The 22,178-nt window shown below is 46.6% G+C and overlaps 1 protein-coding gene across 2 annotated transcripts in view; it reads right to left on the reverse strand.

The window, feature by feature from the left end:
• The window catches only part of LOC146007785 (rho GTPase-activating protein 27-like), a 90,352-nt gene that overhangs the window by 9,941 nt on the left and 58,233 nt on the right, over positions 1–22,178 (reverse strand). Inside the window, exons 5-10 of one of the 2 annotated variants that reach the window (XM_083146396.1) lie at positions 20,543–20,623; positions 19,030–19,140; positions 15,091–15,158; positions 10,424–10,511; positions 2,772–2,873; positions 186–293 (exon numbers count right to left, since the gene is read on the reverse strand). In XM_083146396.1, coding sequence (XP_083002522.1) covers positions 186–293; positions 2,772–2,873; positions 10,424–10,511; positions 15,091–15,158; positions 19,030–19,140; positions 20,543–20,623 — 558 coding nt within the window. The remainder of the gene's footprint in view (positions 1–185; positions 294–2,771; positions 2,874–10,423; positions 10,512–15,090; positions 15,159–19,029; positions 19,141–20,542; positions 20,624–22,178) is intronic. The other variant, XM_083146397.1, reaches the window with a different exon arrangement.

Raw genomic sequence — 22,178 nt, forward strand, 5'->3', positions numbered from 1 at the left:
AGTTATACTGTAGCACAAGCCACAAACAAGAGTCGTGCAAAATCTACAAAACCCGAATACTATAGGGCCCTTTGCTTGGTTTTACATAATGAAACTTCTCCCTTCTGTTTTTGTTGCTCCCTGACACAGCTGACAGAAGTGCTAGTATAGTGGGGCACAATGACCCTGGCAGGAGAGGTACTCACCGCACGGATATTTTTGCCGATACACCTGCTTATTGATGTGAACCAGTCTGTCGTAATGGACTCGGAGTCATGGTGAATCAGATACTCTGCACCATCTCGGGTTTTCAGCTGTAGAATTACAACAATCAGTTACTGTATGCTGGATACAACATATATATATATATATAGGAAGTTATGTACATACATTCCCAGCACAGATCTAAGAACTGGTCTGACATGTAGGACTGTGGAGGCGAGCACAGGGTGTGTGTGACACAGAGCTGTGCACAGGACACTCAAAGGCTTTACAATGGGTGCAGGACAAAGCAAACATACTACTCAACAGTGTATACAAGGTACACACAAAGTGGGCATAAAGTCAAACAAATCAATACACTGGGCACAGAGCTGTAAAATGGGTACATAGGATACAAAGAGTTGCACAGTGTGCAAATAAGATACAAAGAGTACAGTAGGTACATGGGATACAAAGAGTTGTACAGTGGGTATACTGCACAAGGGTGTAAAGCAGGCACAGAAAACAGCTGTATAGAAGTTATAGGACATACAGAGCTCTATAGTGGGTACAATTCACAATATAGTGAGTACAGTGCATGGTCGGAGCTGGATACTGAGCATATGACACAGAGTCAGGGGTGAGTTATTTCATTTCTGTGCAGAGTAAATACTGGCTGCTTTATTTTTACACTGCAATATAGATATCAGTTTGAACCCCATCCAAATATAATTCTCTCTGCACAGGTTACATCTGACCCACCTGCAGTGTACATGGTTTTGTCCATTAGAGAGAGAATTTGCTTTTGCAAGTGAACGAGAATCAGGCCCATAGTTCCACCACCTGTAATGGTAAGGGGAACTAGCTTCACCTCCAACTGAGTTACAATGGGAATAAGGGGCACGACTGTGTGTCATAACATAAATAAGGGGCACTACTATGTGGCGTTATATGAATCAGGGGCACTACATGCAGTGTAATGTAATGTGCTACTGTGTGGTATAATTTGAATTGGGTGTACTATTGTGTGACTAAGCCCCTTCCTTGTGAGACCATTTTCCCTTTATAAAGTATGGGAGGTAGGGTACATATAGTTTGCAAGGGTGCTTAAAAATCCTGGCACTGGCCTATGGTTTACCTATTTGGCGGCAGTGGGGATGTGATGAGAAATTCCACCAGGAAGACTTTAAGCCTTTGCATAGCTTTATAGTGGACACAGGATACACAGCTGTGGAGGGGGCACATAACACACAGAACAACGTAGGAAACAAAGGACACAAAAAAAGCTTTACAGTGGGTACAAGAAGGGGCAGATTTGGAATAGAAGCCACAGGAAAGATCCCCAGTGGGCGGGCCCACATTTGGCCAGGAGAGGGTAAAGTGTGACAGACTGGTGGTGTAGGTTTGTTAGGGGGTTAGCGTGGATGTGTAAGGGGTAGAAGGTGGCAGGCTGGCAATGTGGGTGTGTAAGGGGGGAACTTTTAACACCAGGGCACGTTATTGAAAAGGACAGCTGCAACTGTGTCCAACTCAGAATCGAGACCTATGAAGGATCCCGTTCCTTCAACAGACCCCTGCCTCCATAAGGGCTACTTCTAGAAATTTCCTGGGCTGGTTTTCCATCCCAACCCACCCCTGGGTACAAGATACAAGCAGTATGGCTTACACAGGATGCAGGCAGAGGTGTAAAGTTATAAAGAATGCAGGGAAAAAGCTGTATAACAAGCACAGTATGCAGAGCTGCATAGGACACAGACAGAACACAGGGTATTCACTGATAAATCAAAAGCACGCAGCTGTACTGCTGGCACACAGGGCATATAAAAATAAAAGCAGACAGGACATATGCCACACCCACAGGATGCAGAGCTATAGAATGGGTACAGGAAACACATAATGCTGTACAGCTGGCACACTGCTGTATACCAGGACTGTACTGGATGCAAACAGGTTTATAACGTGGGCACAAACAGGAACCTACAGTGGGAACATACAGTAGCACACAGAGCTGTTTAACAAGCAATAGAATGAGTCCCTACAGTGCACAGAGGGCCGAATTCATGTTTGTGTGCAATGGCCGATTTTTGCGCAACATGGCGATTATCAGCAGACTGTGCATGTGCTGCGATATCACACACAATGAGGATTTCTTCCAAGAAGTGATTGACAGTAATTGACCACTTGGACCATTGGGAGTGGCTGGGAAAATGCAGGCGTGCCTTGGCTACCTTTAAGCTTGATGTCACCCAGTATTGACTAAAGCCTGTGAATGCATATGCAATTGCAACTGAGTTCCTCTGGGGGGAGTTTCCTTTCATTCATGGGTGGCAGCTTCACTTGTGAAAATTAGCAGGTCCATAGCCAAGAAAATGGCAGTTGGATACATTATGAATTAAGCCCAGAGACAGCTGTGATGTGGGCACAGAGCAAACGTAAAGCTATAGAGCAAGAACAGGAAAACATACGGCTGTTTTGTGGGCAGATAGCACTCATGTCTGAACATCAGGCGTAGGACTGACTTACAGTATTGGCCTTTTTGCCATCAGAACACATACAGCTTTATATATGGCAACAAGCGCTGTAGTACTTACTTCAATGACATGCTTTTTACTGGACTTCTCCTTAGTGGCCCATCGGAGTGAAGCACCCTGTAACTTCAGTGTGTGATCTGGGGTGGTCAACACCGACTGTTTCTGCAATGACATAGAAAAATGTTGTTTATATAGTTTGTGCTGTAATATACCCATATGATTCAGACGTGTTTGGCACACACACACTTGTGCTCATAAATTTACATACATAATTTGTGATTTTCTGGCCATTTGCCAGAGAATATGAATGATAACTCACAAAATTTTCTTTCACTCATGGTTAGTGGTTGGGTGAAGCCATTTATAGTCAAACCACTGTGTTTACTTTTTTAAATCATGATAACAGAAACTACCCAAATGACCCTGATCAAAAGTTTACATACCCTTTGGCCTGATAACATGTACACAAGTTGACACAAACGGGTTTGAATGGCTACTAAAAGGTAACCATGCTCACCTGTGATCTGTTTGTTTGTAATCAGTGTGTGTGTATAAAAGGTAAGTGAGTTTCTCGTCTACTGAAAGACCCTTGCATCTTTCATCCAGTGCTGTACTGACATGTCTGGATTCTGAGTCATGGGGAAAGCAAAAGAATTGTCAAAGGATCTGCATGAAAAAGGTAATTGAACCGTATAAAAACAGGAAAGGTATATAAAAAGATATCCAAGAAATTGAAAATGCCAATTAGCAGTGTTCAAACTCTAATTAAGAAGTGGAAAATGAGGGATTCTGTGGAGAACAAATTACGTTCAGGTAGACCAACAAAGATTTCAGTCACAACTGCCTGGAAAATTGTTTGGAATGCAAAGAAAAATCCACAAATATATTCAGCTGAAATAAAGGACTCTGAAAAAAGGGATGCGGTCATCTATTAGAATGAACTTAGGTCTACAGTCATTAGGTCGACCCCACTAGGTCGACTGGCAGGAAGGTCGACCTGACTTAAGGTCGACATGGGCCAAGGTCGACATGACTTAAGGTCGAATTTGCATAAAGGTCGACATGAGGAAGGTCGACTGGTCATAAGGTCGACATGGGTTTTTCACTGTTTTTTGAGCCGACATGTGCCGACAGGCGGTATTTCATGCCCTACCATCCACTAGGGCGTGGTGGGAGAATAAAATAGTGTGCCGAGCGCAGCGAGGCACCGTGCCCGAAGCATTGCGAGCGAAGCGAGCGATGCGAGGGTCCGATTCTCATTGCCAACTGTGTCCATGTCGACTGTGTCAACATTCGGATCAAAAAACAGTGAAAAACCCATGTCGACCTTATGACCAGTCGACCTTCCTCATGTCGACCTTTAAGCAAATTCGACCTTAAGTTATGTCGACCTTGGCCCATGTCGACCTTAAGTCAGGTCGACCTTCCTGCCAGTCGACCTAGTGGGGTCGACCTAATGACTGTAGACCTAAATGCAGTCTGACGAATGATCCCATTCCCTGAAAAAAGTAGTGTGGTTGTTTCAAGATGCACAATAAGGAGGCATTTGAAGAAAAATGGGCTGCATGCCAGAAAAAAAGCCATTTCGACGCAAATGCCACATAGCATCCCACTTACAATACTCCAAACAGTACAGAGACAAGCCTCAAAACTTCTGGAACAAAGTCATTTGGAGGGATGACACCAAAATTGAACTTTTTAGCCACAACCATAAACATTTAATTTGGAGAAGCTTCAACAAGGCCTATGATGAAAGGTACACCATTCCTACTGTGAAACACGGAGGTGCATCGCTGATGTTTTGGGAATGTGTGAGCTACAAAGGCACTGGAAACTTGGTCAAAATTGGTGGCAAGATGAATGCAGCATGTTTTCAGGTAATACTGGAGGAAAATTTGCACTCGTCAGCCCGGAAGCTGCGCATGGGACTTACTTGGACGTTCGAACATGACAATGATCCAAAACACAAGGCCAAGTCGACCCGTCATTGGCTACAGCAGAATAAAGTGAAGGTTCTGGAGTGGCCATCTCAGTCTCCTGACCTCAGTATCATGGAGCCACTTTGGGGAGAACTCAAACGTGCAGTTCATGCAAGACAGCCCAAAAATTTACAGGAGCTTCATCCACAATTACCACAAAAGACTTCAAGCTGTCATTGATGATAAAGGGGGCAATACAACTGGGTTATGTAAACTTTTGATCAGGGTCATTTGGGTAGTTTCTGTTGTCATTATGATTTAAAAAGAGTAAACACAGTTGTTTGACAATAAATGACAACCAGTAACCATGAGTGGAAGAAAAGTTTGTGAGTTATCATTCATATTCTCTGACAAATGGCCAGAAAATCAAAAATTCTGCTAGGGTATGTAAACTTATGAGCACAACTGTATATAGCTCACATATATGAGGTGATGTACCGTCTCTGACCACTAGAGGCCACTTGATCAAATTACTACTTTGTGTGCTAAAAGATGGCATAACGGAAATTGAAAGCAGTTTTTGCAGGGACACTGCTCTGATTGAAAATGGCTGAATATGGAGAGAGGGAGCCGTGAAGACAAAGATTGGAAGCAGGAGTAGATAGGGACTGGGGTGGAGAGTTTGTGGGCTTGTTTAGGGACCAGATAAGAAAAATTTCCAAAATCCTATTCAAATTGAAATTACTAGGGAAGACACCTGGTACCTTTCATCAAAGAAAGTTCCCCGGGCCCGTGACTTATGATAAGCAGGTGGCCAGCTCTGTATTGGCCATAAAATTATAAAAATACCCCCATGCACAGGTCCGATATTGATAGATGGGATGAAAACTGGGCAAAGGAAATGTGTTTGGACATCTGATCTGATGTGTGGCCGTGTGCGCATCAGATCGGATCCAGAGATCATATGTGCTGCACATATGATCTCTAGATTTGGCCCCCTCCGGGCAGCAGGGAACAGGGTCACATGCAATACATTGCATGTGAAAAGACCGCATGCGATCCTGCCGGGTGGCTCAAAGGGGTTTGGATGGACACACTGTACACTGCTGAGAGACATCAGCAGTGTGTGGCCACCTTAACTGAAATGCAGTTTCATCCTCTGTTGCTGACAGCTCTGAGAACGGGAGTATTTTCATGTGACCTTTCCTAATATTAATTAAATGTTTTATTGTGAGGTGACAGCAACATGCAGCTATATATTTTCCATATACTAATAGTACTGTCTTTTCTACCTCTGAAACATGGCCAGCGCTAGATCACATTTTATTCGTCTTCTTTCTCACAACTGCGCTACAACTACAAGCATGTTGAGTACTCCTGCAGGAACGTTTATGTTGCTGAAAGTTTCCCCTAGCATTTGCTCAGTCATCCCGTCGATACCAATGGGGCACAGCAGTCCCATTAATCCCATTGTAATATTGATTGAAAAAAAGACTGTGGCACTTCTGCTATGTTTGATGCATAGTACCCAGAGCCTTTTGGGTGAGCCCACTTAGAAACAACTTTTCTTGCAGGATTATATAATAGCATGCTCTAACTCAAAATCAACACAAGATGGCAGTACAAACATTTCCATTTTTCATTAACCTCTCATTGATAAACCCTTCTAATATAAATTTACCTGAGCAACTAATCACTATTTGATAATATTACAGTTTGAAAGTGCTTTACACTTTCCACTTAAGGTATTAGAGTTTCAGAGTCCATTAAGGTAACAATAGTAAAGTGTGTATAGAACAGAGAATTATGGGGGTTATTCTTATTCCCTCGGAGGACCGATGTTGCGCGTCTGCGCATGTGCAGACGTAGGGTACGTGCACCCATGGCGAGCAGGGGGAGGAGAAGGGCAGGGGCGCCGGGCTGCCCCATTACCATATGAGAATGGTTAGGGCGTTCTCATGGTAATGAGGCGGTGACGCGGGTGCGGGGGTTTGGCAGATGACATCACCGGATGTCAGCTGCCCGCCCATATCCTACCCAGCGGGCACACATATGGAAGTGACTTAACAGTCACTTTAATATGCATGTACCGGTACTTGTGTAGTTTCACGGCGCCGCCACACGCACACACTCTGGGGGAGATTCTCTAAGAATCTCCGCCCCCTTCGCCGCCCATCGCATTTATAATTATCGCATATGTTGTAACATATGCGATAATTATAGCAAAGGACAGCTCTTGCGTTAAGAGCTGTCCTTTGCGGTGAGAGTCGCCGGGTCCCAGCAGGTCCCGGCGGCTCCCCCCTCCCTCACACACCCAGCGCTGCTGCTGTGCCGGGCTCTCCTCCTCCCTGCACCCGGAAGAGGATCAATGCAGGGAGGAGGTCACAGGTCCGGGCAGCACTGCGCTGTGCTGCCCGGACACAGGTGAGGGGGCGATGCAGGGCGGCGGAGGGTTGCGGTAGAAGCCCATTGGCTTCTATGGGGCATCGCCAGATTTTTCTGGCGATGCCCCCCACCGCGGTAACCCGGCGAGGGATGCTTACAGCATCCCAAAATGCGGTAAAACCCCCGATAACGGGGTTTTTACCGCATTTTTAGCTTAGAGAATCTCCCCCTCCGTCTCTGAAACTTAGCAGCTTGCCAGAAGCTCTGTTTAACTGTGCGCGTGCCGCTCTAGCTCTGTCTGACTGTGCGCGTGCCGCTCTAGCTGTGTCAGCTACGTTATCAGCGTAGCGCCGGGCAGCAGCGCGCTGCTGCCCAGGTGCTGACAGGTCACTGTGGTACTTGTAATTCCACAGTGAATTAGGCACCTGTGAAGCCCGCGAGAGGACGCGGATACCTGTGAAGGTATCCGCGTCCCCTCGCCAAGCTTCGCGCTCGCCACACTTTCTATTCTCAACTCCGCACCGACGTGGATAGTGGGGGTATGAAAAGGTCGTAGGACGCGTACCGCCGCCGCTCGCCACGCTTCGGTTGGCGTGGATAGTGGAATTTACAAGGTCCACAGCTGTTGCGTCGACTAGTGCCACTGTGGACAGGTTTAAGAGTGCACAGTGCATATGGATTCAGACGCTAAAGCGTCTAAATTGTAGCGTCTGCATTTCGGACACCCCCTTTGATAGCGGTGTGCTGAGTTTAGACGGAATTAGATGCTACGCTACGCTGATAACGTAGCGCTGCGAACAGCTAGAGCAGCACGCGCACACGCTACGTTGGTACGCGCCCAGAATCTGGCAGGCTGCCAAGTTTCAAACCGACTGCGTGCGGCGGCGCCGTGAAACTACACAAGTACCCATGTACCTTCCACATCTTTCGATGGTCGGTGACCATCGAAAGATGTGGGAGGTTACACGCGGCATACAAATGGATGTTTATGCTAAATATCCATTCACAGCCGAACCTGGGCTGCGAGGGGGGGGGGGGGGGGGGGGTGGATTTCAATCAACCAGAACAACTGATTAAAATTGAAATAGTAGGCAAAATCCATCATGTATTAAACCAGAATGACAACAGGATATGTGGTAGTGAGGGAATATATGGATTTTACGCCAATATTCCTCATTAGCTTGTATTTAGTGTGCATATGCCATACCTGGCTGCTTCAGGGCTGAGTGGCTGACAATCATCCAACACTGCACAATGACACATACTGTAGTCAGCACATTAACCTTTAATCTCATGAATTTCCCTCACCAAGAAGAAAACTGAGGTGAAGGTGATTTCAAACTGGTTATACAAGGTATACTCCCTGGATTTTATGTGTGTTTACACCATGCTTACACCCTGCTGAGCCTTTACTATGAAAACAACCTATAGGTGGTGCCAGCTGCAACTTTTCCTCCTGTACAGAAGACCTATTTACAGCATGGCTGCTTCTACTATCTTATGTGTCAGCTAAAAGAGTGAGCGCTGGAGATATGAATGACACAGCAGGACGTTCACTGGATCTACAGAGAGACAGGTTTCAGCAACAAGGACCGTCACACTGGTGTGCGTCATTACACATGATTCAGAGCATTAGAATGCGTTCTATACATAAATAATGCTCAGTAAATTCTGCAATCCTTAGTTCTACCATTAAGCATAATTTAAACTGGCAAGAAAACCACGTGCTGATCAACGCCAGTCACTTACACTGCTTTATTTTGTTGTGCTTTTTAAGCATTTTAAAGCGCACAAATACAACATTAAATCAGCAAAGGGCCTACACACGAGAAGATTCTGCTAAGCGATCTTGCTGAAAGATCTTCATTGCTCAGAACACAGCGATGTTCAGCTAAGTGGTAATTATATCTACCCACCTCCAATTAATTGGAGATTTATATGTGTTGACATTATTATTGGCAGCATTCAAAGGAACAGATCCCACAAACTTTACCATAATTGTCAGAGGTGCCTTGTGTTTATCAGTATATTTTCATGTCTTTTTATTATTATTATTATTATTATTAAATACCATTTTTTAGACTCATTTGGTGTACAGCGCTACTTTTTCTTTTTCTCAATATTTTTTCTCAAATATACAGTGTGCTGGATAAATCTAGTTACCAGTCACCAGTCAGGGCCAGTGTTCTCATCGGATAACACTGGCCCTGACAGATTGCTCAGCACACATTGCTGTGCAGCGCTGTGCAATGAGCAATCTTGCATTACTTGATCAGATCTCCCCATGATCAGGCTGGTAAAGTAGTGCATGTACTTCTACAAGCTGGTGTCACCTACAGACTAAAGTCACTGATCACTTCTTAACTTAAATCCTTCACCATGACCTTGCGGTCTTTGATATTGTTCAATCAAAGAGATGCATACTGCATAAAGGGTGACGCCACATGAGTCCAAGGCTTAATATGATTGTTCTAGATGCTGCTTTAGCAGAATATCCGGTACTTATGTAATATCTGGGCGCCTGATTTTTTTATCGCATCGCATGCAATATAGTGGCATACAATTCATGCGATGTGATTTTTCATTGTAAAGACCTGATTTTTAATTGTATAGTCACCCATGGGTGATTTCATACCCCCACTATCCAACTACGCATGGAGTTGATGTTATATAGTGTGGCAAGCGCAGCGAGCCACCGAGCCCAAAGCGTGGCGAGCGCAACGAGCCCGGGAGGGGACGCAGAATACATGTAAAGTAATCCGAGTCCGCACGCTTCGGGCTCGGTGGCTCTCTGCGCTCGCCACACTATATAAAATCAACTCCATGCATAGCGGGGGTATGAAATCACCCATGCTTGACTATACAATTAAAAATCGTGTCTTTACAATGAAAAATCGCATCGCATGCCTTAAGTAGTGCATGCAATGAAAAAAATCGGGAGCCCAGATAATACATAAGTACCGAATATCCTGCATGTCATGATAATACTATTGCTATCCCACCACTTGCATCCAAACACGCGTCATCAACACTAGTCGCTCAACTAGATTTCTGAGCAGCTCTATAGTTGTTCAAAATGTCTGTCAGGGCTGATCATGCAGGGCCAGGTGAACTGCAAACAGATGCAGACACTGCTGTAAACAGTCACAAAGCGCCTGCGTTTAACTAGCACCTCCGGTGACCGCTCCCAAAAGCACAATGACTGTCACTCTGGAAACGATGTCGGCAGCCAATTGCGACGTATATGCGCAGAGCCACGCAGAAACATACAAAGTACAAATACAAATGTAAACTCCACAAGCATCGGCATAAAGTCCACCTCTTAATCAGGCCCTGTATGATATCTGTGCCCCGACCTAATTGGCTTCTCCTTTATCCAGATATCAATAATATGAATAAAGTTCTTACCAAACTGCTGGATGAAAGATTTTTAGTATCCTTGAAAAATGTTAAAATTCCTCCTTCAAGTACTGTCCAGGAAGCGCTCCAGTTCTTGCTGTACAAAAAAAAGGTCAGGCATAGGTCAGATACCAGGGGTGAGATTCTATGCTATGCGCTAAATGCGCATGTTTTATTTGCGCACCACATCGCCGCAAATCGCACTTTTAGAAATCGCATTTTTCAGTCAAAATGCGCATATTTAATGTGATGCGCATTGGAGGCTGAAAAGTGCGAAGAGGGGCGATTTGCAGCGAAGTGGTGCGCTGTATTTAGTCCTGAAAATGTGCGATTTTCATGTCTGAAAATCGCACATTTGCAGGACAGCGCAAAGTGTAAAAAAAAAAAACGAGCGCGGGGTCCCCCGCCCGAGTATAACCAGCCCCGGGCTCACTGAGCCGGTGCTGGTGACATAAAATCAGGGTCCCCGACAAATAGGGGTCCCCTTGATTTTATGAAACCAGCACCAGACTCAAGGTCCGGCGCTGGTTCCCAAAATACGGGGGACAAAGTGACTAGGGGTCCCCCGTATTTTAAGAACCAGCACCGGACACAACCAGCCAGCAGGGTAATGCCACAGCCGGGGGAAACTTATTATATAAGCTCCCGCGGCCAAAGCATTAACCCCCTGGCTGGTCAGCATGGGCAGGGGTCCTGGGGAAGTGGGGACCCCCCCAATGAAGGGGTCCCCCCCCTCCAGGACTTACCAGCCCATGCTGATAGTCCGGGGCTGTCCCCGATGCCCCTGGGCGGTGGGCATCGGGCTGATGACTTGTGTAAAAAAAAGAATTATAACTATTGTTTTATACTGGCGAACTATCAGTCCCAGCAAGCCTACCCCGCATGCTGGGACTTGGGGAACCACAAGCCCCAGCATGCGGGGCATTAAAGGGCCCGCTGGCACTTGTAGTTCTGCAGTGCAAAAAATAGTTCACAAAATCACACTGACACACTGTAAAATAAAACTTTAATACACACAAAACACACACACACTGATACTTACCTACCTTGAGCCCGTAGGTCGGTCCCTGGATCCTGGGTCCGTCCTCCGGGGCTCCAGGGCAGAAGAGTCCGGTTCCGGGGCCTTGGTCCTGGTTCCGGGGCTGGTCCTGGGGTTCCGGGGCTCCTGGGCTGCAAAATCCAGGGTCCGGGATCCGAGGTAGTCCCCAGGGGTACCTAAGGAAGCAAATCCAACTTACCTGGTCCCCGGCGGCGACCTCGGACTCCTCACCGGTGACTGCGCTGCTCCCATGTGGTACCCGGCTTGCAGGACTTTGACCGGCGCTGAGATGTTTCCTCCTCGGCGTCTCTGGACAGAATGATTTTTTGGGCAATCAGGAGCCGAGAAAGTCGGCTCCTGATTGGCCAGAAATCATTCTGAATACAGACGCCGAGGAAGTAACATCTCAGCGCATCTACAGCAGAGATGTTTCCTCCTCGGCGTCTCTAGTTAGAATGATTTCTGGCCAATCAGGAGCCGACTTTCTCGGCTCCTGATTGGCCAAAAAATCATTCTGTCCAGAGACGCCGAGGAGGAAACATCTCAGCGCCGGTCAAAGTCCTGCAAGCCGGGTACCACATGGGAGCAGCGCAGTCACCGGTGAGGAGTCCGAGGTCGCCGCCGGGGACCAGGTAAGTTGGATTTGCTTCCTTAGGTACCCCTGGGGACTACCTCGGATCCTGGACCCCGGATTCTGCAGCCCAGGAGCCCCGGAACCCCAGGACCAGCCCCGGAACCAGGACCAAGGCCCCGGAACCGGACTCTTCTGCCCTGGAGCCCCGGAGGATGGACCCAGGATCCAGGGACCGACCTACGGGCTCAAGGTAGGTAAGTATCAGTGTGTGTGTTTTGTGTGTATTAAAGTTTTATTTTACAGTGTGTCACTGTGATTTTGTGAACTATTTTTTGCACTGCAGAACTACAAGTGCCAGCGGGCCCTTTAATGCCCCGCATGCTGGGACTTGTGGTTCCCCAAGTCCCAGCATGCGGGGTAGGCTTGCTGGGACTGATAGTTCGCCAGTATAAAACAATAGTTATAATTCTTTTTTTTACACAAGTCATCAGCCCGATGCCCACCGCCCAGGGGCATCGGGGACAGCCCCGGACTATCAGCATGGGCTGGTAAGTCCTGGAGGGGGGGGACCCCTTCATTGGGGGGGTCCCCACTTCCCCAGGACCCCTGCCCATGCTGACCAGCCAGGGGGTTAATGCTTTGGCCGCGGGAGCTTATATAATAAGTTTCCCCCGGCTGTGGCATTACCCTGCTGGCTGGTTGTGTCCGGTGCTGGTTCTTAAAATACGGGGGACCCCTAGTCACTTTGTCCCCCGTATTTTGGGAACCAGCGCCGGACCTTGAGTCTGGTGCTGGTTTCATAAAATCAAGGGGACCCCTATTTGTCGGGGACCCTGATTTTATGTCACCAGCACCGGCTCAGTAAGCCCGGGGCTGGTTATACTCGGGCGGGGGACCCCGCGCTCGTTGTTTTTTTTTTTTAACCCTTTCTTTTATTTTTTACAGCAGAACCCTGCACAGAACATTGCGATCTGTGCAGGGTTCTGGCTAATTCGCCTAACAGACCCTGGTCTGAAATAAGTGCGATAATTAGTCACCTAAATAATGCGATGTGCAAATGCGCATTGCATTAAATAAGCGACTTGTATAGTTTTCTATACGAAAACATCTGGATGCGATAAAAATGCGAATTTATCTCGCATTTTTATTCAGCATGCCTTAACGCACATAATATGCGATTTCAGTCCCTGAGCGCATCCCATTAAATAAATGATTTAATGGGAAAATGCGATATCGCCATTTTGTGGTCTAATTACCGCAAAAAAAGATAATCGCATCCCATAGAATGTCACCCTATGTAACAATTTGGGAAAGGTGGATTATGGCCGCTTCCAGGAAGACTTATTAAAATATTTCCATAAGCATAAAAATACTTCTTATAATAAAGACTTCAGCTAACTTTGTTTAGTGCCTAGCATGTATTCTGTAGTGTAGACTACATATATTACTTCATCTTTCTGACGTGCTTCTGTCATTTCCAGCCATGTATTTATGCCATTATGTAGAGGATTTGTATCAGTGGACAGAAGCAGAAAACTGTTCTCAGACTCCTTATGGAATCCATGGCTGGGATTGCATATGTTACATCGTATGCATATGGTGTATTGTATGCAGTCCTGACACCTGGGAGGTTCTCTGGTTCAAGGGTGAATCTTGGGGGACTTCTTCCCTCAGAGAAGTCTCCTTAATGTATGGGCACCTTAAAATCGGTTCCAGAGACCAGCAACATGATAGCAGGTGTTGTCCTTCATGCTGAGCAGAACATATTGTGTAAAATCAGTAATGGAGAGCCCTCCCTTTTCACATGAACCTGAATGTATGCAGCTACAGCAGTGGCTCCCAAACTCTATCCTCAAGGAGCACAAACAGTCCCGATTTTACGTATATCCATGTTGTACACAGGTGACTAAATTAGTAAATATGACTTAACCATCTGTGCTGAGCCATGGATATGCTGAAAACCTGGACTGTTAAGCTGGCCATACACTAGTCAGATTTGGCCACTTTTCAACCGATTCCGAAACATCGGGCCATGAAATCGGTTGAAAAGCAGACAAATCTGATGTATTTGACATCTGATGCGATGCGCGATCCAAAGCGCATCAGATCGGAGTCGGAGGTCAGACCTGCTGCACATCCAACCTCTGACTCCTGACAGCGGGGAACGGGGTTGCATGCAATACATTACATGTCAAAGTACCGCATGCGATCCTGCCTTCCCGGGTGGCTCACGGGGGATCAGCTGGCCATACACTGCTGCTAGAAGTAATAGTAGTATATGGCCACCATTAGAGCTCTTTGAGGACAGACTTTGAGAACCATCGAACTACAATTTCAGCCTACTGTATATAGAGGCATTTTATCAACTTTAAGAGAGTTTGATGTTCCACTTAATGTAAATGGGTGAAATCTGGCAACTCTAAACTGGAGAGATATTAAAGGGCAAACTTCCTGGGAAAAAATCTACATCTTCATTGAGAAAGAAAAAACTGTACACGGGATAACAGAAGTGCATTAAAGTGACATGGAAAATTCTATTTGTATACTTCATAGAGCAGAACTCCATAAGGAGAAAAAAAAAAGACACATACTGATGTATAAACACAAGTTGCATAGGGGGGGGGCATTCAATTGGTACTGTACTTCCTCATCTTTGCGGCCACAGCTTAGCCGCTTTCAGAATAGTATTGTCGTCTCCTCGCGGGTTTGCTTTGTTCGCTACACTTTGGGCTTGGTATCTCGCTTCGCTTGCCACAACTTTGCTAAAGGTAATAGATGGTGGCTTGGACATAGTAGGGTGGTATGGACACAGGGTGGTGCGGGTTACGCTATGTCAGTTCCGTAGCATAGGCAGCGGCCACAAAGATGAGGAAGTACCGTCCTTTTTTTCAGCTAGCAGAATGCAGCATGGGCATGACTGCACACCATCCCCTTGGTTTGCTACATCCCCTGGTTGCTTGCTAGTGGCTCTTGTATGTATAATACATGCAGATTTTTTTTAAATATAATGTAGTAATAGAGACTTCTACGTATACATATTGGCCGATAACACATTAAACTCACCGAAGCCTTTTTCCATTCTCTGCAATCTTTGCCTTATGCAGGACTCCCGCTTTCTCCAAGCCTTTTGCCTGTATCAGTAAAGTGATGAAAAACTGTAGGTTTGTAATGCAATCAATATAGGGAGGACGGTTTTCTCTGGGCTGTGCACTTATTTATGAGGACATAACTTTCACTCTACACTTGGGTGGAGGTTGCAGGATTCCATCAGCCTAGTGTAACATCTATGGGCAGAACATCTGTGGGTGTGGGGCTACAAGTGAAAACAGATGTATAGCAGGGCATCTTCTGCACCTATGCTTGGTCTCAACTGGAGAGGGTTATTTTGCCCATCTTATAATTACCATAGATACATGGTGGTGAGCCCATCCATTTCTGGACTATAGCAACATCTTTACTTCTATAAACTCGCACTTTAGTAAATATACTCTCACTGGCTGTCCCTGCTGTCCCCATCTGTGGGCCAGATTCTCTAAGCTTCAAAAGTGATAAATTGGAGAGTGATAAACAGCCAGCCAATCAGCTCCTGCCTGACATTTTTCAAACACAGTCTGTGACATGACAGGCAGGAGCTGATTGGCTGGCTGTTTATCACTCTTCAATTTATCACTTTTGAAGCTTAGAGAATCTGGCCCTGTGAGTGAAGTTTTTACAGTGTTACATACAGAACCCCCTTATGCACTAAACAGCCCTTCTAGTCGTGTCATGCCATGGCATGACTCAATAGTGCTGAGCATCTTTTTGTGTGACTTCCTGTTAAAGTGAATCTTATCATCAAAGCAATGCAAATAGGATGCACAAGCAGCTTCAGTTGATTAAAATGATGATAAGCGCCATATCATTCAGGAGGTTATTCTGATCGTAGCGGCCAAACGTGCGTACGTTCCCAAACAACGTACGCTCTCCGTACGCGGCCGTTGGGGTTAAGTCCACCCACAAGTCAGCCGCATACGTACGGCCAGAAACAACGTCATAGGGGAGTGGCGTACAATTGAGCGTACGCCAACGTACACGGACGGGCCAGCCCTTACACTCCAACAACTGGCGTACAACTGAGCGTACGCCACCGTTTACGGACGTCTCTCGTCCGTCTTCCCGCCGACTTCTTGCGGAAATCTGAGCGTACGCCAGCTTGCACGGACGGGTCGCTATTGTTTTCAATGGAAAACTCAGCTTATGTCACCGCTCGTGATATGTTTGTATTAGAGTGAACACGTTGACACATGTCGACTTGTGTAGATTGAGTGTGCTACTGTGTAAAGTCTATGAAAGCACGTAGTGAATGTGTATAAATGTTTTACAAATACCTACCTTAGCATATATAAGCAGGTCTTAAAAAGATTCTTACCTTAAATTAAACAAACCTTTAAATGTCGAGAAGTATAGAAAGATAAGCTTCCAAGGTGTTTGAGTGCTGTGTGTGGCTTGCAGGTAGTGAAATCATGGTTTGGACTTAATAGACTGCAGCATTGCTTATTACATTCAGGTGTATGTGTTTGAGTAGTAATCAGCGTAAATTAGCAAACCCAGGCGCACGCTGGCATGCGGTATCTGTAGGGGTGGTTTGAGATGGCGGTTGGCGGCCGCCTGTTTTGTGTCCGAAATGAACGGTGCTTTAGTCGATCGTGCGGTAGAAGCACCGCTCATTTTTGGTGCACACCCCCGTGTACGCCCATATTTACGCCCATTTTCCCTCATTATTTCGGCCGCTCCCCTCATCACGCCCCTATGCCGCACCCAATGCCCGTACACTCGCGTATAGGTTTTTTCGCACGTAGAGACCCGTCCGTAAGCGTTGTGGAGTGTTCGCGCCTGCGCATTAGCGAATGTACGCATGCGCAGATCATAAAAAATCCCGGGACGTACGCGTACGGCCCGGCCGCACCAACCAGAATAAGGCCCTCAGTGTGTGACTGCGGCTGTATCTGCAAACAAATTGCTACTTTAAACAGTTTTCCAGAAAAAAAAAACACTGAAACATTTCATTTCTTATGCAGATACAGCGGCAGTAAAGGTGCTTACATACAGTAAGATTTGTTAAACAATATGGCTGTTTCTGACCGATCGGAATGACCAATCATTTAAAAACTTTCCATGTGTGGGCATGATCACAATCCAATGCGGGTGCCTGACTGTCGTTTATCGAGCCTGCTGATACCCTCAGCAGGCGGAAACATAAATTACCAGTTGTGCACAATTTAGCCACACCGTTCAGGGTGTAGGCATGATGAAAGATACAGCAATTATGGGTGCCGGACGGGGTTCCGACAGTCGGGATCCCGACAGTCATTAGCTCGATGTCGAGATCCCGACTGGCCAGACTCAGACAGCATGGCGAGCGGAAAAAAGCCCCTTGCGGGCTCGCTGCGTGCACGGTGGCTCGCTATGCCACAGTGCTACGTGAGCCACCTATTGTATTCTCCCTCTATGGGGGTCGTGGACCCCCACGAGGGAAAATAGCGGGTAGCCGTCGGGCACCCGGCTGTCAGCGTTTTGACAGTTGGGATCCCGATGTCCGGTAAATGACAGTCAGGATCCCGATGTCGGGTAAATGACTGTCGGGATCCCGACATTGGGATCCCGACTGCCAAAACGCTGACAGCTGGGTGCCCGACGGCCACCCGCTATTTTCCCTCGTGGGGGTCCACCCATCTTACCGTAGATTGTTTACTCAATCGTTCTGTATGCGGACATGATCAGGAGTATTCTGGATTTCAAGGGAAAGTAGGACTTTCGTGTTTAAGACTCAGGAGTCCTTATGGTACATATGGAAAATGAAACCAAAACTTAGAAAAATTTAGTTTTCTGAGTTTTGGCAACATTTTGCTTATAGTGCATCTTGCCCATTATCTCTCTCCTAGCTTAGCGACAGCTCTTTCTTATCTATGGAGCAGACTGTTTAGCTGGTTTATTGGCCTGGCAGAAACTGCAGCCAGTGTCAGTAAAGACATACCTCCCAACATGGACTTTCCTCTTACAGTACTTTATGATTGCCTTCACCTGTGTTGAACAGGTTTACTAATAAGAAAGGTGTTTCACCACAGATGATGGCAATTGTATACTCCTTTCACACAAGAAAATGCAGGGACTTACCCGGGAATATGGTCCCTGGATCATGCAGGGACATTCCCGGGTTGGCCCCTTTCACACCGACCTAGTCCCTGCATTTTCTGGTGTGAGGAGGCAGCGGGTGGTGGGGTCCGGGCAGTGGGTGGTGGGGTCTGGGGTCCAGACTGCGGGGATCTGGCAGCGGAGCGCTTGTAGAGCTATTTGCCGGGCAGTGGGGTGGGAGAATCCTAAAGCATTTTTAAAGACTGGCCGGACGCTGATTGGCTGAGAGCGTCCTGCCAGTCTTTTCAAATCGAGCAGCTCTTCCCGTCCTGATGCCTGACAAATAGCGATACAAGTGCCCAGCCACCTCTGCCGGATCCCCGCAGTCTGGACCCCTGGACCCTGATGCCCGACCCCGCTGCCCAGATGGAAGCAAGTCGGGATGCCGAGTAAGTACCTTTCACACCGGCCTGTTTCCCGGGCTGGTCCCGGGAGCAACCCTGCTATCTAAAAGGGTTGAATTCCCAGGAAATTTTCCCCGGAATTTGGCCTGGGAACCTTGCACACCAATGCTAGTCGTGGGAATTCAGGCTGGTGTGAAAGGGGTGTAACATTAAGAAGAAAGTCCAGGAGCAGAGCAGAGTGTCCCTCCTGGAAAGGGTCATGTTGGGAGGTATGGTAAACAGGGAAGGCTTTTTAATATGATCATAAGAAAACTCCAGTCATTTCTGCCAGAGCTGAGCAGTGCCCTTACTAATTCTATATGTCTTTACTGAAAGATCTTGAACATTTTGCAGTGCAGCATGGGAAAAGTCAAATAAAAATCACCTAAGTTTTTATTTTATATTGAGCAAATATGAACCGTTGGAATTGAAAGTTATTTGAGGGTACCTCTGTCTCTTTCTGTATAGGGTATCCTGTATAGTTGTGTTGCCAGCTGGTAAGGGTATTGCTGTTCTGATCCGCGTCAGTGCTCTCCTTCTGAAATTCAGGTGAGCCAAGCTTTGGATAAAAGGAGACAATTATATGAAAAGGTCCTGATCTGATGCTATTTTAGCAAAACTGCAATGGATGCTGAATAAGCCCCAGTGTCCACAAACAGCAATTCTTACCGAAAAAGCGTATGACAAGCCTGGTTAGTAATGCAGAGGTTAGTAATATAAAAAATCTCTAAAATAAATACAGTTTAGTAAAACACAGCATTAATGCAACTCAAATAACTATGAAAATATAATAATCATTAATCATTTAAACCATAGAGCTTGTGTTTTCATAGGAAGGGTTTCTCTGTATGGCATTATGGAAACTTCATGGTGCCATGATATAAATAAAGGTTCGTAACAAAAAGACGTCTAGTCTGCAGTACTGTGTTACCTAGCGTTAGTAAGCTGTACAGAAACAAGCGGACAATAAGGGGCCCATTTATTAAGGATCGCATATACAATGCCATCTGTTTGGAATATTGCCACCCAAGAGCACATTGTAATATGCGATCCTATCGCAGGGATGTATCATCCTGCACACGCAGGAACATGGCTCCGAAAGTAGCCCGTCCCTGCGCTGTGCTCAGCTGGGTGCTGGGAGGTCTGCGCATGCGCGGTTAGCGCCGACACTCTGCTGACTGCACTACAGTACAGTACAGTCTGTAGCCCATAGTACACATTGGGCAATCGCCATCTCGGAATGGCAGTAGCCCAGGGACCCGAAGCAATGCTGCCCGATGTAGCAACATCAGCCAGCTTCGCACCTATGATGGATGCGGCGGGCAGGAGGGATTGCAGCAGGGATCCGATATTCCTGTTGTTGTACCTCTTACATACATTCAGGTGATACTTAATATTTGCTTCTGGTTATGGTAGGCATCATAGACTGTCTCATCATAGACAGTCATATGGTCGACCACTAATGGTCAACAGTCACAAGGTCGACGGGGTCAAAAGGTGTTTTTAGGGTGTCTATGTCGACATAGGTCGACATGGACACTAAGGGCGGTATTCAATTGTTTTTCACCAGCATTTTGGCTCACTATCCCTGGGGGTGGTAGGCTGAAATGTGCACATGCGTAGCTAATCCTGACCATAATGAGCAGGACATGTGCCAAAAATAGATCAGGTGAATATCACCCTATGATCTCCTGTCATTTTAGATGGGAAATCGGTCGCAAAATAACCATTGAATACCACCCTAAGTGGTTGACCTTTTTCATGTCAACCTTTTCCATGTTGACCTTTAGACCCTGTCGACCATATGACTGTCTATCATGAGTCAGTCTATGATCAATCCGTATACCTTTGCAGCTAACCCCCCAAGAATGGTGTTTTGGGGGTTTGGGTCACAAATGATAAATGGGCCCCTAAGTGTGTACAATTATATTATCACTAGAACATGTTTGGCTGTCACAGACCTGTGGTAAGTCCCACATTGAGTTGGACCCATCTGGAGTATGAAAGTAGGTTTTCCCATACTTGTCCTGTGACTGAAGCCACTGCAATGACAATCACAGCTCTCACAAGTCTCTCTACAGTAATAGATTAGCAAAACCTCCAAATCCCAACTATTACAGATCACACATTTGTGAACATGTTCTCTTATCACACATAGGGCGGGATGTACTAAAGGGAAAATGCGGTAAAACTGGGGTTTTACCGCATTTTCCTATGTACCATTAGCCGTCCACCTGGCAGGGTATCGCCACCCTCTGGGTGGCGATACCCTATAGAAGCCTTTGCTCTTCTCTCGCTGCCCGCCACCCGCGCGACCCCCCCTCCCGTCCTCCATTGATCTCCTACTCCCCCAGCAGGTGTCACAGCCGGGAGGACATCCGGCTGCGGGGGGGGGGGGGGGGGGAGACGCAGGGGGATACTGACAGCCACCGGGATGTGACGGAGACCCCCCACACCACATTACAGGTATTGCAGTGGTCTCCGTCACCGCAACCCGATGCTAGCCGTATGTTAGTACATATGCGGCAGCGTCGCGGCGGCTGGCAGGCGAAGGGCAGCGATGTATATTAATACATCCCGCCCTGAGCCACAACACGAGGCTATAACGCAATTATTAAATATATAAGTGACAGCATTGGGAAGCAATTTCCTATGCCACTTGTCATTGTCTGTAAGGCAGTATGTAAGGCGTAATAGCCAGCATTACACAGCGTCACAGCACAGAGGCCATGGCCCTAACTGTGTGGAGTTTGTATATTCTCCCTATACTTGCATAGGTTTCCTCTCACCAGACAAAAATATACTGGAAGCAAGGGCGTAACTACCATAGGTGCAAGGGGTGCAGCTGCTATGGGGCCCAGAGCTGAGGGGGGGGGGCATCTTTACTGTCTAAGTAATATGTTTTACATACATTTATCACCATCAGTTGGTAAATGGGGGCCCTTACAAACTTTTGCTATGGGGCCTACTGATATCTAGTTACGCCCCTGACTGGAAGGATAATTGGCTCCCAGTGAAAGTGTGTGTGTTTGCATGTGCAGTACAGGTGTTTAAGGCACACTTTAAGGGCCTGATGGTTCTGATCTGCCATCAAAATCAAATCTAAACATCTACAGCACCATCTAATGATTTTTACCAATGAGCACAAGTCATCTCAAGCCAGGAATAACCAAAGACGTACTCCAAGGCTGCGATGAATACAGGCATATCCGTCCTAGAGCTGATGTCATACACCCTCCCATAAACCGCCGGGAAAGCCATTCATCTGGTGGTTATACCAGCAGATGAGCGGCTTTGAGGATGGCATTGCATAGCGCTGCGCTATGCAGAGCCGTCCTCCCCACCCCTCCATCGGCGCCGGGCAGGGGGAAAGCCGCTCAGTGTGTATGCACTGAGCAATTTCCCCGCAAGCGATGAACGCGATCATCACTGTCCATACACCCTGGGCATAGTCGCCCAGTGTGTATGGACCTTAAGAGAAACTTTAAGTGCCAAGTAAATTTGTTAAAATAGGTATGAAAATTTCCAAGCAAATATATTTGATATGAATTTATATAACAAATGGGAGCAATTCTAGCATTTTTAGCAGATATTTTG

Source organism: Crinia signifera, chromosome 6 (assembly GCF_055691185.1).
Source record: "Crinia signifera chromosome 6, ASM5569118v1, whole genome shotgun sequence".
Classification (NCBI taxonomy): Eukaryota; Metazoa; Chordata; class Amphibia; order Anura; family Myobatrachidae; genus Crinia; species Crinia signifera.